Source organism: Antechinus flavipes, chromosome 3, assembly GCF_016432865.1.
Source record: "Antechinus flavipes isolate AdamAnt ecotype Samford, QLD, Australia chromosome 3, AdamAnt_v2, whole genome shotgun sequence".
Taxonomy (NCBI): domain Eukaryota; kingdom Metazoa; phylum Chordata; class Mammalia; order Dasyuromorphia; family Dasyuridae; genus Antechinus; species Antechinus flavipes.
In genome coordinates, this window is record NC_067400.1 from 321729940 (window position 1) to 321748480 (window position 18541).

The 18541-nt window shown below is 36.5% G+C and overlaps 1 protein-coding gene across 3 annotated transcripts in view; it reads right to left on the reverse strand.

The window, feature by feature from the left end:
• Positions 1–16719: 16719 nt before the first annotated feature.
• Positions 16720–18541, reverse strand: part of SNX4 (sorting nexin 4) — a 78487-nt gene continuing 76665 nt past the window's right edge. For all 3 annotated transcript variants that reach the window (XM_051985477.1, XM_051985479.1, XM_051985478.1), the window contains one exon: positions 16720–17907. In XM_051985477.1, coding sequence (XP_051841437.1) covers positions 17860–17907 — 48 coding nt within the window. In that variant the 3' untranslated portion in view covers positions 16720–17859. The remainder of the gene's footprint in view (positions 17908–18541) is intronic.

Consider the following 18541-nt stretch of genomic DNA (forward strand, 5'->3'; position numbering starts at 1 on the left):
TCATTCACCATCAGTTCATGTAAATCTTTCTAAAATCAACTTGTCATTTTTTTAAACTAGAATAATGATATTCCATTACTTTCATATATCATAACTTATTTAGCCATTCCCCAATTGATGAGCGTCTATTCATTTTCCAATTCTTTGCCAATACAAAAAGAGATACTACAAACATTTTTGCCCATGTGGGGCCTTTCCCCTTCTCTATGATTTTCCTTGGGATACAGACCTAGTAGGAGCACTGCTAGGCTAAAGGGTATGCATAGCTTTATAGCCCTTTAGGTATAGTTCCAAATTATTCTCTAGAATGGTTAGATCATTTCACAACTCCACTATCAATGCATTAGTGTACCAGCTTTCCTACATCCCTTCCAACATTTATCCTAAAATATGAGAGATGTGAGGTGGTTGCCAAAACCTTTTCGGTGCTGCTCATCCACTTTTGTTCTTTACTTGGTCTCCTAACTCTTACTTTGGCTCCAAGAAGCTGTAGCATGTCCAGCAGTCACAGCTGGTTAAAAAAAAAAAACTGACAAAAGGAGTATATAAAATATGATATGAAGGAAAGGACTATATTTCTAATTAATTCCTCCTCAACAATGGGAGAGATTTATGTTCCAAGACTTAAATTCTTTTGAGACTCAACAGAGAGACAATTGCGTCAGGAGACTTCAGAAGGAGAAAGATGAAAGGATATAGCTATGGTGGTACTCCATGTTGGAAGAGTGACAGAGGCAAGCAGTGAAGTCTGCTTACCAGTTGCCAAGAGCAAGCTGAAGGCAGCAGAAAGAGGCTCATCTTACAAATGAGATGATGAAAAACATCAGACACTCTAAATAGAAATCTAGACACTTTAAGAATGTATCTTCCTAATCTTTGGTTTTGCTGGGCAACAGAAATCTGGCACCCCTTCTGCACATTAGGCAGTAAGTCTTAGAGGAAATTGTTTTTTCCACTATTTGTGCAATGATAATCTCTAATTCCTGGAATATGTATGCTGTAAGTGTTTTCCTATTCCTTTAATAATTGTTTCAGTCCTGATTAAGTGCTTTATTTTAAAAATGAATGTTTTATGTAAATTGAAAAAAAGAGGGGAGGATGGAACATTATATAATTATAATGAATAAGTTTGGCCCTAGAAAAGTGTTAATAAATATGATTGACATTAAAATAATGCTTAAGAATTTGCAAAACACTATACAAGGCTGATACAAGGTTGTTACAAGGGGAAAGAACACTCATATTCCTCAATGCAGTTTGTTGGTTCAGTGAATAGAGTGCTAGGCCTGGAGTCAGGAAGACCTGCATTCAAATCTGGCCTCATATATTTATAGCTGTGTGACCTTGGAGAAGTCATTTAGTTCTGTTTGCCTCAGTTTCCTCATCTGTAAAATAAGCTGGATAAGAAAATGGCAAATCACTTCTGTATCTTTGCCAAGGAAATCCTAACTGAGGTCAGGAAGAACTGGACAGGAATGAAAAATGGCTTAACAACAAATGTCATTAACTACTCATTGTCATATGCTCTTTTATGCTTCTTAACTTCAGATCTATGGATGCCCAAGGAGTTTCAGGATAGATTTTAAGAGACTCCATAAACTTGGATGGGGGAAAAATAGATCTTCATCTCTACTAAAGTTTAACTAGAATTGAAAAATTTCCTCAATGGTTTAAAAACATAATTCTGTTAGAACTCAAAATTAAAAAAAAAACTAAGATTAATTTTTGTTGATATGTAATTGAAAAAAATTTTTTAATGAAAATAAAATGTCCAATTCTCAGAAGGGATCTATAAGCTTGACCAGGGTGCCACAAAGTTCCATGACACAAAAAAGGGTTAAGAAACTCCTATCTTAGTTGTTTGAGTCATTATTAGATTAAGTGACTTGTCAGGGTCACACTATCTGTGCATGTATAAGAGGCAGAGCTTGAATTCATACCTTCTTGCTCAGAGGCTAGCTTTCTCTTGTGAGGCTATATATATTGCTTCCAGAGTTATTATTTTTAATTTTTTTTCTCAATAACATTTTATTTTAGGATTATTTTTAAAGCAGATTTTTCAGGTGTTTCTTGCCCAAATCAGAATCTTTCCATCTATACCCACCCCATTCAGCATTATGCTGAACTCCTTGATTTCTTCATCCCATATATCAAATCAGTTGCCAAGTCTTGCTGTTTCTACATATTCCCCATCTTTTACATCTGATCTGTCTTTTTATAATTTTACACAGTTCCCACTCAGTTCAGGCTCTTATCATTTCTTGCTCCAATAATTCCAGCTGCTTCCTAATTGGTATCTCTGACTCAGATCTCCACTTTTTTTTTTTACATACAATTACTAAAATGATTTTTAAAAAATTCCTTTTAAAAAATTTTCCCTAATTACATGTAAGAACAATTTTTAACATTAGATTTTAAAAAAACTTCTAAGTTCCAAATTCTCTCCCTTCCTTCCCTTCCCCCTCATTGAAAAACTAAGCAATTTGACATAGATTATACATGTGCAATCATGCAAAAGATATTTTCCATGGTAGTCATATTGTGGAAGAAAACACAGACCAAAAAAAAAAAAAAAAAACCCAAGAAACATAATGTGAAGAAAAAAGTATGCTTCGATCTTCATTCAGCTCCATCAGTTCTTTCTCTGGATAGCATTTTTCAACAAAAGTCCTTCAGAATTGTCTCAGATCAGTGTATTTCTGAGAATAGCTAAGTTCTTCCCAACTGATCATCATGCAGTCTTTCCGTTGCTATGTACACTGTTACCCTAGTACTGCTCACTTCACTCAGTATCAATTCATGTAAATCTAAACATTCTGCTCATCATAAAATGACCTTCCTTAAGTGTAGATCTCACCAATGTCATTCTCCTGCCCAATAACTCAAACAGTTTTATGACCTATGTTAGAAATAAATTCCTGTTTGATTTTAGACTTTCACAACCTCACCCTGACCTGTCTTTCCAAACCTATTGTACATTACACACAGCCCCTAACCCCATTACAACACTGTAAGCCACTTAAACTGCCTTTCTCTCCATTCCTCACACACATAACATTCCATCTTTCCTCCATCTAACCTTGGCCATCTGGGATATATTTTCTCTTCACCTTTATCTCATAGCATCTCTCTCTTGCTTCAGTATGTAGCTCAAGCACTACCTTTTACCCACAGCCTTTCCTGATGCTCTCCCACTGTTAGTGTCTGCTTCTCTGATTACCTTTCATTTATCTACTTGGCATTTATTTACATTTATTCTCTTTATATTTATTCTGGACACACACACACACATACACACACACACGTGTAGTGTTAGTCTTACTTTGCTCCATACCCCCATTAGAATTGAAGCTCTTTGACAGAAGACTGCAGTCATTTCAGTCATATCCAACTATTTGTGACCCTATTTGGGGTTCTCTTGGCAGAAGTAGGGAGGGGTTTGCCATTTCCTTCTCCAAGTAAACAGCATTATGTGACTTGCTCAGATAACCTACGAGAAAGTGTCTGAGAGTAGATTTCAGCTCTGTACTTTCTGATTTCAAGCTCAGTATTCTATCTACCTAGACACCTAGCTGCTCCTGCTATGTATCTCCAGTGCCTAGTATAGTGCACAGTGCATAGTGGATGCTTAATAAATATTTGATTAGTGGTAAGTAAAAGACTAAAACTTCTATTATAGTTGATGAAACAGACACTGCAAATGAAAACAGCTGACAACTGCCACTTTGTTAGCCAAGTCACCATTTTCTTTCTTTAAAAAATATTATTCAATTAAAAACATTTATTTTTTTCTCCTTTCCATCTCTTCCCCCCTTCTCCAATTATATAAAGAGACAGAGAGAGAGATAGAGAAGAGAGAGACAAACAGAGACAGAGTGATGGAGAGATGGAGAGAAAGACAGGGGGAGGAGCAAGAAGAAGAGAGGGAAGGAGAGAAAAGGAGAGGGAGAGGGACAGAGAGAAATAGAGAAGCAAGGAGAGAGGCTGAGACAGACAAAGATACATAGAGAGTAAGATAGGAAGAGACAGAAACAGATACAGAGAGAGAAAGAGAAAGGCAGACAGAAGCAAGGAGAGACAGAGGCAGAGAGAGATGGAAAAAGAGGGAGAGAGGGAGAAGGGAGCAAGTAAGGGAGAGAGGGAGAAGGAGGAGAGAGGGAGGTAGAAAGAGTAGGTCAAGGGAAGAGAGGGAAGAGAAAGAGAGAAAGACAGAGAAAGAGAAAAAGAAAGAGAGAGAGAGAAAGAGAGAGAGAGAAAGAGAGAGAGAAAAAGAGAGAGAGAAAGAGAGAGAGAGAGAGAGAGAGAGAGAGAGAGAGAGAATAAAATTCTCAAATATGCATAGTCAAGCAAAGCAATTTTCTATAATGGTCATATTCCTAAAATCTCATTCTATTTCTTCAATCCATCGGATAGCTTTCATAATCTTTGGTCCTTTAGAATTGTGGCTTGCTACTGCATTGATTATAGCTTTCATGCTATACTTTTTATCTATGTTTTATTCTGACCTTCCCTTTGTTTTCTTCTGTGCATTTAAAAAAATGCCTCAGTGATCTTCTTTTCTATTTATGTCCCTACCTCCCACCTCCATCTTTCCATAGCACTCCCCAGTGGAAAAAAAATCAAATAAAAATAAAAACCTTGTAATATAGTTAAGCAAAACAAATTCCTACATTGGTCATATCAAAACATATGACATATCAAAACATATGTCATAGTCTGTGTTGTGAGTTCTTCATCTCTATAAGGAGGTGGATAGGAGACCTTATCATTTGCCCTTTAGAATTGTATTTTGTCATGATAGCAGAATTTTCAAGTAATTCAAAGTTGTTTTTCTTTATAATATTGATGTTGTATAAAAAGTTTTTCTAGTTTTCCTCATTTCATTGCTCATCATTTCATAATAGGTCTTACTGATTTTCTCTGAAATCAACCATTTTTTCCTTTCTTATGGTACAATAATAATTTATTACATTCATATGCCATAATTTGTTTAGTCACTTCCCAACAGATGGACACTTCTTTTCATTGCTTCTTTTCTACCACAAAAAAGAGCTGCTATATTTTTGTACATACGGGTCTTTTTCTTTGATCTCTATGGGCACAGATCTAGATAGTTATATTGTGGATGTATATATATATATATATATATCCACAGTGCCCCCAACAGTGCATCAAAATGCTATTTTCCTGCAGTTTTTCTGAAATATCATTTTTCTTTTTTGTCAACTTTCCCAGTCAGATGGATGTTAGGGAGATGCCATCATTTTCTCACATCCCCAAATGATGTCACAGATTTTTCTTTGGCTGATAAGTATGATGACACTGTCATGAATCCTACTGTGATCTTACCCATTCACTGTTGTAGTAGAAAGTTGAATATAGATTCAAGAAGGCTTGAGCTTGAATCCCCTTCTCTGATTGTTATTAGCTCTGTGATCCCTAAGCAAAATCACTTATGTACTCTAAGTCTCAGTTCTTTCATCCATAAGATGGGAATAATAAAAATCTGTAGGATTTCAACTCACAGGATTGTTTTGAGGAACAAATAAGATCATGGGATATAAAGGACATTGCAAGGTTTATAAATATCAGTTATTATTAATAAGAACAATGGATAATCAAAGCATTTTTTCCTGATTTGATTTTATTACATTATATAGTTTACAGTTTTAGGGATATGTGATTTTGTTTTGCAGGCATATCCCCCACTGATAAACTGATAGCAACCCTTTTAGAGTTTTGGTGGATTAGTCAATTAGCCAATAAGTATTTATTAAGCATTTACTATGTATCAGGCACTGTGGTAAGTGCTGAGAATACAACAGCAAAGACTGAAACAAACTCTGATTCCAGTATGTATTGCTGTGGCTGGCCCAACCTGGTGAGGATTCTTTCTGAACAGTTTTAGGCAGGTCTTCAGGCCACAGACACAAAATCCACACCTTTATTTATATTACAAGTCCTTCCACCTTTGTAAATGAAAAATGCCTATGCAATTGGAAGCTATTAATATTGTAAATAGGATGTAGCAACAGTGTTTATCTCTAATTCCTCATGATGAGGTTTTTTGGGCTTATAATTAGTTTTTAAAATATTTTCTGAATGATAGAATTTCAGACACCTAAGACCTGGATACACTCTGGTGACTTTTAACTTTTCTACCTCATTGCCTGCTATTCAGATGACCTGAAAATGAGGTGAAAGACGTAAAATGCTTTGCAAACTTTAACACATTACATAAATGTTAGCTATTATTGCTATCTAGCACTCTCTAGGGGTAGTTATCAACTCCACATATAAATTCACTAAAGCTTAAAATAGAATTTTATTTAAAAACAGACGCACAGAAAGGGCTTAACATCAAAACCTCTGGAGAACTGAGATACCATCTGTGGGGGCTGTTAGGGAGCCATCTTTGACTTACAGTACTGCCATGAGGGAGGTTCTATTCAGAGGGAAAGTTAGGGTTTGCATCTCTGCATCAACGGTCACTCTGAGGCCCCACACTGCTCATTGTCCTCTGTAGCTCCACTTTCTGTGACTCAGCTCTCAGAACCACCAACTTCTGTAACTTTAATTCCTATAGCTCAGGTTCTTTACAGTATTCTAATGTTTTAATGGGTTTCATAAGATCTTTTATAATCCCCTTTCCCAGGAGAGTCTCTGGGAGTTGGCCCATTTGGAGTAAGCTAAATGTCTACAGCTCAAGACACCTCCAGACCAGAGTTTCTCTTTCCATTCTTTTGAAATTTGAAGTCTTTAGCACATTTGGGTCCTGTAATCCCTGCCTTCGTTGCCAAAAGGCTCTCAGGGGCTGTATTTCATACTTGCATTCAAATAAATCTCCAGTTTCCATTCTTGGCCAGCTTAGAGGGAATCAGCTTTATATATCCCTTCTTCTCTATTGCCCGGATATGGGCTTCCTGCTTGTATCAGTTTGCTCCAGATTGACATTTGTAAAAGCTTCTAGTCCCCTTTGTCTTCCTAAATAGACGACAACGTCAGCCCCAACCATCTTGACCCATTTTTGGGGTAAAGTTAGCTTCCCTTGAATTTGTCCTATCATCCCTCCTAGAAAAAGAACCAATGATCGGGACCTACAGTGAAGGGAAATGATCTAGGCACAATTCCTCAGTACCCTGTGACCCACAAGGGAAGGACATCCTAGCTTAACTGGAAACCGTGGGCATGGGAGGCAGCGCCAACCGTCCTAGGTTGTGTATAGACGCCACTCTATAGGGCGAAGATAGGACTGAAGCAATGGAGAAAATCCACCAGGACTCTCGTGGTATTGCTAGAAATGATTAATTCAAACTAGGCTAATTAATCACACTGAGGACTGAAATCATCCACCAATGAATATTTATTTTGCACTTATTTGTTGGGCCTTGTGCAAGTTGATAAGGATACAAAAATAAAAAACAAAATAGTTGATACACTCAAGGAACTTCTACTAGGGGAATACTGCAACATGTAACATATAAACAGATAAAATAAGGGAGGGAAGAGAATAAGTATTTATTAAACATCTAAATGTGTCAGATACTGTTAAGGACTTTACAAATATAGTCTCATTTAATATGGACAAAAGAAATTCAAAGAAATGGGGGAGGAGAATGGGAGCAGGTACTTGAACTTAAGGAAGTCTAGAAAAATCTCAAAAAGGCTTGTGGGCTGCTCTTTGAAGGAAATTAGGAATTTTAAGAGGCACAAGTCCAGGAATTGGGGACATCTTCTACAAAAGCACTAGAATGGAGAGTCATGTGTGACGAAAAGCAAGAAAACCAGTCTGGCAAGACTGAAGAGTGCATGAAGGGGAGCAGTGTATGATAGTTCTTAAATGATAAGTTGAAGCCAGATTGTGAAGTTATTTAATTGAAAGAGGATTTTGTATTTCATCTTAAAGCAGAAATTAACCATGGGTACATGTATATGGCTTAAAAATGTTTTTACAACTATATTTCAATATAATGGTTTCTTTGTAATCCTATTATTTTATGCATCATATTTATTTATTTTATGTTTTATGCTGAGTAGGGATCCATAGGCTTTAGCAGAAAGCCAAAGGGTTAAGTTAAGAATCCCTTACCTGGAGGTAATAGGGAGCCACTGGGGTAATAGCAGGAAAGTGGCAGGGAAGTGTTTAGAAATATCACTTTGGCAGTTAGATGGAGGACAAATTGGAGAAGTGAGAGACTGGAGCCAGGGAGACTAAGAAAATATTGTGAAAGTTCAGTTGTAAGGTGATGAGGTCTATGTGGTATAGAGAAGGACCTAGATGGAACAGATGTGGAACAAGGTGAAGAAGAAGGAAGAGTTAAAGATGAGTGAGATTTTGAATACTGTTTCCTAAAAGGATGGTGAACCCATTGAGAAAAATAGGGAAAGATGAAGGGAGAGATTGGAGGTAAAAATATGGTGCTGTTGATGAGAAAGTGGAGCTCAAGAGAGAGGATAGGACTGGATATATACAACTGGCAATCAAATGCACAAAGATGATCACTGAACCCCCCATGAGTATTGATGAGAGGGAGAGGGGACCAGAAAAGTTATATGGTAGAATACAGATAACTCAGCAAAAAAGAAAAAAAAAAGGTAGAAATGATCACACAGCAAAGACAGGGACCAAAGCAGCAATATCATGAAAACTCATGGAGGATAGAACACCCAGAGGCTAGTTGACAGTGTCAAAGACTTCAAAGATCAAGAAGGATGCAGATTGGGAAAAAGCCATCTGACTTGACAATTAGAAATCATTGGAGGCCAGTATATCACCACAGAAAGACCACTGATTAGGGAAGCAGATGACCTACATTCAATCCTTAACTCATTTTAGGACCTATATGACATTGGGGAAGTCATCTAATCTTTCTGGCTTCAATCCCCTCATTTGTAAAATGAAAGGGTTGGACTAGATGGCCTTTGAAGTTCCTTCTATCTATAAACTCTGAACTTATGAATTTAGTTTAAGAAGCAAGTCAGTTCAGCATCACACAAGTCAAGATTGGGAGAGCATCTAAAGATCAATAGTGCCAAATGTTGCAGAGAATTAAAAATTAATCACTGGGAGAAAAACCTACTGAATTTGGAAATTAGGAAGTGAATGGTACCTCCTAATGATCTTGACAACAGAAAGAACTGACTACTCTAAAAAAAGCTAATTGTGAAAAGAAGAAATAATATATGGTCTGGGGAGGCAAAGGGCATGAAAAATCTGGACATATTTGTGAGACGAGGCAGTAGAATGGGAGAAATGGGTTATGCAAAAGATGAAGAGACAAGGGATAGAACAAGGTAAAGTCAATAAATTTTATTAATTACTTACTATGTGCCAGGCCCCTATGCCAAGCAGTGGGGATATAAAGGCAAAATATAGTCACTACCATCAAGGAGTTCACAATGTAAGGGGAGAGTTTTCCTAAATAACTACATATAAACAAGCTATATACAGGATAAATTGGAAATAAACAAAGAGGTCAAGTACTAGACTTAAGGGGGATTGGGACATGCTTCTTGTAGGAAGGTCTTCATTTCTACCAAATTACTTACTGCAACATCTTCCCCTAAGAGATTTGGCCCATCTCCATTCTTTAATACCTCTTTCACACCATTGCTAAAGAGTTCATAAATCTGATTGTGTGTCCACCTTGATCAAAATTTTCCAGTGGTTCCCTAATACTCACTGAATAAAATTTCAGTTTGCTTCGACAAACACTCATCAAGCACATGCTGTATGCAAAGTAGCACATGCTATAAAGTAACATAAAAGGACTTCCATAATACGGCAACATCCTACTTTTCCAGCTTTATGTCACATTACTTGACTTTGAGTACCTCTCTCCCCCCATCCCCGAGACTACTTTGCCATCCCCTCTCTATACCCTGTGTATTTTGAATTCTCTACTCCATTCTTTGGTCTAGTCTTCCTTTAAAACCCAACCCAATTCTAACTAAAGTGCTTTCCTGGCTTTTGCCCCTGTTAGCAATGATCTTATCCCCCTTAGACATCACAGAGTACTTTTCTTACATGTCATTTATATGTTTATATGCTATAATTATTTATCATATCCCTGCCCAGTTAAGTTCTTATCTTTGCATCTTAATCAGTTTGTAATATACTGTGCTGTAGGCATTTGTATCTTTTTTTCTTTCTTTTTTTCCTTCCTCCTTCCTTCCCTCCCTCCCCTGTCCCTCTCCCCCCCCCTCCCCCCCCTGCCTCTCTCTTTCTTTCTTTCTTCAAACTGAACTGCATAACCAGGGATTCAGGCTGATAGAAGCAATTGATACCAAGAGGAAGTTGAGAACGGGCAGAATAAGAATTGGGGAAGTGGAGGTCTGTTTGGGTGGTAGAGCAAAAAGCAAGGTCAGGAAGAATGATGAGAAGTAAGATCTGAGGTAATGCAGAGGATTTCAGATAATATCTAAAAGGAGGTAGTACTTTATCTGAAGTGTGATTATGTGATTGTTGAAATGGAGTAGAGGTCAGGGTCACTAGCGGAGGTCAAGAAACTTGAGCTCGAGAGTTAAAAGGGTTGGCAAGCAACACGTGATCTTGAGATTGACAAGATGACCCAATAATTGGAAGTTAGGTTCTGATAAGGACATGATTTGCGAGGAGCATGATCTGAAGGTAATAAAGATGGGAAGAGGGTTTAGATAACCCTATATATCATTATATTTATCACTATATATATCATTAGCCCCCCAAAAGGGAAGGGAACAAGTCTTCATTAAGCACCTACTAAGTGCCAGGCACTGTGCTAAATGCTTTACAATCTCATTTGATTGCCACAACAACCCTGAGTGATAAGTGCTATCATCTCCCATTGAGGAAATCAAGACAGAAAGATTCAGGAATTTGCTCAGGGTCACAATCTAGTAAATGTCTGAGGCAGAATTTGAATTCAGGTTTTTCTGGCTCTAAGCCTTGTACTACCAACTGCCTGGTGAAAAGAGGTTGAAGATCATAATGGCCTGGAGTCAGCAGAGATTAAGCAAGAAACAAGGTGAATTCTCTTCAGTTCTCTTGAAATGAGAGTAGCTTCCATTGAAGAAAATGGCATCTCAGAGGAAAGTCAAATTTTAATTAATGTAAATTGTCAACTAGACTGGAATTGGTCTCTAACCTGTGGGTGGCCAGAGCCCCGAACAGGAGAGTCAGGACACAAACAGAAGTTTAATTAATTTCAGAGCAGGGAAAATGGCATTTGCAAATGGACTTTCCCGTCCATCCCAAAACACATATCCCTCTTTTCCTAAGAAGAAGGGCTTAACACAGTGGGCCGAAGGCAGCATACCACAAGTAGGCAGGATTTTAACAATCAATTTTTGGTCTTGAGTTCCCACAGGCCCTATGAGAACAGCATTGTCTCAAGTCTTGGGTGTCACGGCCACCCCATGAGGCACAGAACCAGAGTTCTGTGTTGGGAACAGGAGTGCAGTATCTGGCAGTGACAAGGAACAGAGATTGGGAACATGTGATGGAAGGCCCTGGGAAGGGGGGAGCTCAATCTCTCAGTGCAGAACTGGTGCTGGTCCAAACAAGACATTTTTCCAGAAGGTGATATCATCCAGAGCACAAAAGATCGTTGTTATGGTAAGCTCAGGGCATGACCTGCTTACTGAGCCCTAGCTCTGGGAAACAGGGTATCTCTAAAATATTGTGACAAAAGTTATGGAAGTACTTATAGGAAAGGGGAATTTGCTTGGGATAGGAGTTCCATGGGACAAGATAGAAAGAGGTGAACAGAGAAATAAAAAGGAGTAGAATGGGTCTAGGGCAAAAATAGGGCTGGACCAGCAAAGGCATATGGGTCAGGTGAGCCACATGAAGTATAAGGTAAGGGCATGTGGTTCAGCTAGGATGAGAACTGTGTTTAGAAGAGATTAAGGAAGTAGATGGACAGTTATTGGGCAGCAGGGACATATTATAGGAGAGAATTTAGTTATCTAAGTTTATAGAATTAAGCAACTACTAGATTCCGATTTAGATATGTGTGATAAAGACCTCAGGAAGTTTGCTATTGTAAAATTATATTGTGAAACAAGAGGATTGGACTAGATAGCCTTTGAAGTTCCTTCTAAATCCCAAACTTATGAATTTAGTCAAAGAAGCAAGTCAGTGCAGCATCACTTAAGACAAGTTTGGGAGAGTATTTCAAGATCAATAGTGCCAAATGCTGCAGAGAATTCAAAGTTAATCACTGTGATGGGAGGGGAGGAGAGTGGAGAGGAGCGGGGAAGAGAAACTTACTGGTTTTGACAGTTAATAGATGAATGGTACTCTAATGACCTTGAAGACAGCAGAAAGGTTGACCACTCTTAAAAAAACCTCAAAAAATAGTTGTGAAAAGGAGAGAGAATATAGTTTGGGGAGGCAAAGGGAATTATACTGTGATGCCTGGTGACTTGCTTTCAGACATGATGGGGTAAAGAAACAGTGGTGGAAACAGGAATTTTAAAATTCATTCTCCAGATGCTGGACTCTGCCTTTATATCCACCCCCATTCTGCCCCCTCCCTCCCACCCCTGCTTTAGACACCCACACTCCACATGACAATTGGACAAAATCTAAAAAACTAATCTCATCTTTCTGGATCACAAACTTTTTTTTTCTTACCTCACCATATAAAATGGAAATGACTTCTCAGAAAAATGTTAAGTACTAATACAGTACCCACAAAGAATCCTGCAAATGTAAAATGCTTCCAAGTCGAGAAAAAGCTCTGATTTCTCTACATTCTATGCGGATGACTTGCCATAAGATGCTGCTTCCATCACATTGCTTCCTGGGCTCGAATTTTTGCCATGGTTCCATCATTCAAGGCCACTTCGGTATCTTACAAGGTAGCTAAAGTATTAGGTTTGGAGTCGGGAAAAACCCAGTTCAAACCTTGTCTGAGATTCTTACTGGCTGTGTTAGGCAAAGATGTACAAAGTGTGAAGTGTGTGTGTGTGTGTGTGTGTGTGTGTGTGTGTGTGACATCAAGCATTAATGTGCACAGCTCAGACTTTGAGGGCCATACAGAAGAGAAGACCTTCAGAAAAGGGAGAGATCCATGCCATCTAATTAGCTTTCTAATGCTCCTGGGTCTATATTATGAAATGCACAAGTGAGGAAGATAATCATTAAGGGAAGGTGAGTTACATTAAGTGTAACTATAGAGGGATGAGGAAGGGATGGGATAGTTTAGGGAGAGGATAAAAGAGAGAATGTTTCCTTTAATAAATGTTTAATTCCTTTAATTTAAAAAACTAATGAATGTAGTGCTGAGTTACTGTCTCTACAAAAATAATCAAAATGAAGTTAACTTGGTTTTGGGATTGTTTTTCAAACTCTGTGGATTAGGTGTAGCCTTTGATACAAAAAAAGTTTGTATTATTTGCCATCTAGGGGAGGAAGTGGGGGGAAAGAAGGGAAAACATTTGGAACATAAGGTTCTGCAAGAATGAATACTGAAAATTACCTATGCGTATGTTTCTTTTCCTTTTTCTTTTTTTTCTTCTTTTTTCTTTTTTTTTTTTTTTTTAATAACTTTTTATTGATAGAACGCATGCCGGGGTAATTTTTTACAGCATTATCCCTTGAACTCACTTCTGTTCTGATTTTTCCCCTCCCTCCTTCTACCCCCTCCCCCAGATGGCAAGCAGTCCTTTATATGTTGAATAGGTTACAGTATATCCTAGATACAATATATGTGTGCAGAACCGAACAGTTTTCTTGTTGCACAGGGAGAATTGAATTCAGAAGGTATAAATAACCCGGGAAGAAAAACAAAAATGCGAGCAGTTTATATTCATTTCCCAATGTTCTTTCTTTGGGTGTAGCTGCTTCTGTCCATCTTTGATCAATTGGAACTGAATTAGCTCTCTTTATCGAAGAGATCCACTTCCATCAGAATACATCCTCAAACAGTATCGTTATTAAGGTATATAATGATCTCCTGGTTCTGCTCATTTCACTTAGCATCAGTTCATGTAAGTCTCGCCAGTCCTCTCTGTATTCATCCTGCTGGTCATTTCTTACAGAACAATAATATTCCATAACGTTCATATACCACAATTTACTCAACCATTCTCCAGTTGATGGGCATCCTTTCATTTTCCAGCTTCTAGCCACTACAAACAGGGCTGCCCCAAACATTTTGGCACATACAGGTCCCTTTCCTTTCTTTAGTATCTCTTTGGGGTATAATATGCATATGTTTTTAAAAGAAAACACTTTAATTAAAAAAAAAGTCATGATTAAGAGTTGTAAAAGTACATTTAACATTAATACATTTTTCAGAAGTGACTGTTTCCAATTACAAAAGACTTTTCCTGCAATGAAAATAAGTACAGGATATATGAAAACTCTTAGTGCAGTTTTAAGCTTTAATAATTAAAACTACACTGATTTTAAGATAACCTACATATGAATATACCTGTAAAATTACAGTATGTTAATAATAAATTCCTTCTCAATGTCATTCTACTATGGGACTGGAAAGTCTAAAATGCTGTGTATTAAGGAGATTTCACATTTAATAAAACTGTGAACTCTATATGGCAAAATCCTGGCTTTTCTGTTACATTTCTAAAGAACTGTTATTCAGTTGTTTCAGTAGTGCCCAACTCTACATGACCCCATTTAGGGTTTTCTTGACAAAGATACTGGAGTAATTTGCCATTTCCTTCTCCAATTAATTTTACAGATAGGAAAACTGAGACAGACAGGGTTAAGTGATTTGTCCAGGCTAACATAGCAAAGAAGTGTCTTGAGACCAGATTTGAACTCAGAAAGAGGAATTTCCCTGAATCCAGGCCCAGTGCTCTATGCTAGCTGCCCTGCAATAAGCTTTAGTCAATCAAAAATTTATTAAGAATCCACAAAATGCCAAGCATTGTGTTAAGCACTAGGGATACAAAGAAAGGCAAAAAACAGTCCCTGTCCTCAAGGAGTTCGCAATCTAATGGAGAAAACATAGAAATAACTATACAGTAAAACAAGCTGTAAACAGGACATAATCAACAGGATGAGAAAGGGTTCCTATGAAAGGTGGAATTTAAGCTGAGAGAAGGCAGAGATGAGGAGGGAGATAGCCAGTGAATATAACCAGAGCCAAGAGACAGACTGTCTTGTTCCTAGAACAGCAAGGAGGGCATTGTCACTGGACTGAAGAGTACATATAGGGAATGGAGGAGGAGAGGTTTAAGATATAAGAAGAATGGAAAAGTGCATGTGGTTATGTACCTTTTCATTCTTCTTATGAAGGGCTTTGAACACTTAAGAGGATTTTATATTTGATGCTGCAAGTAAGAGGGACCCACTTGGGATGGGAGGTATTGTGATTGGGCCTGCATTTAAGAAAATTACTTTGTCAACTGAATGAAGGCTATTACAGTGGTCCAAGCATGAGGAAATGAAGGCAGTAATCAGAGGTGAGAAAGGAGCTTATTCAAGAGATTTTACAAGGGTGTAATCAACAGGCCTCAGCAACAATTTGGATTCAGAGGTAAGGGACAGTGAGGAGTCAAGAATGATAGCCATGTTGTTCAGTCTAGGGAAATGGGAAGATTATAGATACTCTTTCAGCTAGAGTTTGAACTGTAATACATATATAAATGTGTGTCTTTCCCTAAAAACATATTTATAAATGATTCCGTAATCCTTGCTTTGGTGTGTTATGTTATAATCATTAGTGACTCACACAAACTCAAATATCTAGATACAAAGAGAAGTTTAAATAACAACTATTCAGTTGAGATAACACTGTAAATTGTCACATTTCTAAATAGAAAGGCAAGAAGGTGTGGTCATTGAGATGCAATGTTGTTTGTTGTCTTTGAATTTATTTTTAAAATAAGTTTAAAAGACTTTTAAAATCATTTATTGCTTATATTTGATTTTTATTTGTAATTTTCAGAATTAAGCCAAATACTTTAAAAAACCTAAAGGCTGAAATGAAAACTACTTTTTTAAAATGGAACTTAAAGATTAGAAGGAATTCTACTAAGTCCCTTTATATAATTTATCTCTTTTCTATAATCAGGCCAAAATGCTAGGAAAAATTTAGCTACTAAACTGAACAATTAAAAAAACAAACTAGTTTCCTAAAGTATGCAGAGAAACTTCATCACTGAATATTTTGATGACTAGGTAAAAAAGTAAGCAAAAAAAGGTCCTAATCAAAACATCTTATTATATAGGTATATATTTATTTACAAAAAAAATTGAAAAATATTCAAGAATTTTATTTTGCTTACTTGGAATCAAGCTAAAATTTTTTTTTTGTTTTCTTTTTCAAATTAAAAAAACCCAAATGGGAATGAGAAAAGGACACTATACATTTGGCCACAGTCATTTTTCAGTCTGTGTCATTTGTTTTTTGTAATGTCAAATGAAAAAATTACCTTATCTCATTTAAAATCTTTGTAAATCTTTTAACAGATGGGCTTTCCAGTTTTACCTTAAAAGAAAAAAAAACCAGGAGAATAATAACTAAAAAAAGTTAAATCATATTTCAGTGTAACTTCTTGTTTTTAAAGCAAGCATTTTGCTCCCCAAAATTATATACAATGAAATATTGAAACAAACCAAAAAAACACCAGTAGCTGAGGAGAATAAGGGAAGGGACCATAAATTGAAGAATAATGAAATCTAAAGAACATATTCCAAGAGATAATGAAGTATTAATAGTTATGAATCATTTTGTCAAATTAACACATCTCATATGAAAATTAGTACAATATTTCTTTCTTTTATTAAGTCTGGCAATTTCCACAATATTTTGCAACATTTTCAACATGTAAAAAAAGTCAAATGCTAAATAGTAGTGGATTATTATTATTTTACATAATTAGAAACAGCAAGTTCACATTTAAGATTCTGCAAAGCTAGTAAAAAATAAAGACGCCTAGCTTTGGAACATACTGTATCATGAAAACCAAACAAAAGAAAATCAATATAATTTATTCATTTTTCCTTATAAAATTACAGCCAAGCAGTATAAAAGAAGAATGTTAATAATGAAGATACCATATCTATTGTTGACAATACAGATCTTATACACTGAAATGTTACATCTTGTACCCTGAAACACCATATGTTAAGAGCTAAGCCAAGTTAATTTAGGCTCATCACTCAGGTTTGAAAAAAATGATTTGAAAACTTCCTTATTATATTTAATATATTTAATTAAAAGGCTTTCTACTAATTCGTGACCATGGACTCTCCTACTCATTAAAGGGTTGTCTTCTTTTGTTGGCAGTATAAAATTTTTGTCCAATATCAAAATTCTGGTGAAGCACAAAGTTAAAGGCATTTTCTAGTGTATGCATACATTACTCACAGGGGTGCTGAGGAGGTATGGGTGGAATAGCTTAGATTTCACACTAAGTTTCTGCTGAGCTTTTTGTCCAAGCAAATAGCTCAACTATAAGGCAAGTAAAAATCAACCCGCCCCCCGCTCCCAGCACTCTGGTGAGTTTCCACGTGGCCATCTTTTCTGGGTAAATCTCAAGAATATAATCTTAATAAAACTCCCTACATCATTTTATACATTTAAAGAGAGAGGATGGGCTGAAAGGACATATAAACATTAACTCGCATGGGAGTTTTACCAGTTCAGAATCCTCTTGAACAATACCAAATGACTTTGGGGGGATCACTATAAGTTCTTAATTTCAATGTTAATCTTCATTAAAACATCTTCTTTTTGTGCTATTCTAACAACTACAATCAGCATAAAGAACACTGTATTTACTCAAATGATTAAATTGTAAATTTTTGTGTATACCAGGTAGCAATTTAAGTATCCATTATGTACTTGTGCTTCTGTTCTGGGGCACTTGATTGAAGAGGAATTCATTCCTATAGGATTACATCTTGCTGAAGCATTCTTTAGCATTGGTCCACACTTGAATTCCCTAAAAGAAAATGCAGATATTAAAAGATGACTCACAAAGAGTTCTGAAAAGCTTGATACTTTAGATTTTGCATTGAGATTCAAGAGATTATTAACAAAAAGCAATCCAAATAAATTAGTTAATATCTAAAGTTCTGGAAAGTTACAACTCCTGTATTATGTTTATCCAACTACACATAGCATATTCTGTCTATACACCAGGAACAAGTGGTTTAGACGCCAAGAACTGCCATTATAAAATTAGAAGCATGGTTTGGTTTTTTAAAAGACTCATGATAAAAGTGATATAAAAGACATCATTTCTGACATATAGGATTGGAATATGAGTAAGTCAGTAATTTAGTTAGCATGAGAGATAATACAGATATGTACAATCTAAATGTTGCAAAACTGTCCAAGGAATAATAAAGGAACCAAAGGAAGTTCTCAAGAACATGGAATGAATTCTTTATGGAGGCTTTAAGAAAGATTTAAAAATATTGTACGAGATAAAAATGCATGTAAGACAGGAAAGAATTTCCTATTTGAAAGAAATTCCTGAGGAAAGCACAAAATGTTGGCAAATATTGGGTTTAGAATTACATTGAGCATACTACAATAACTTTAAATGATTACTTGAATTCAAGAAAATAAAG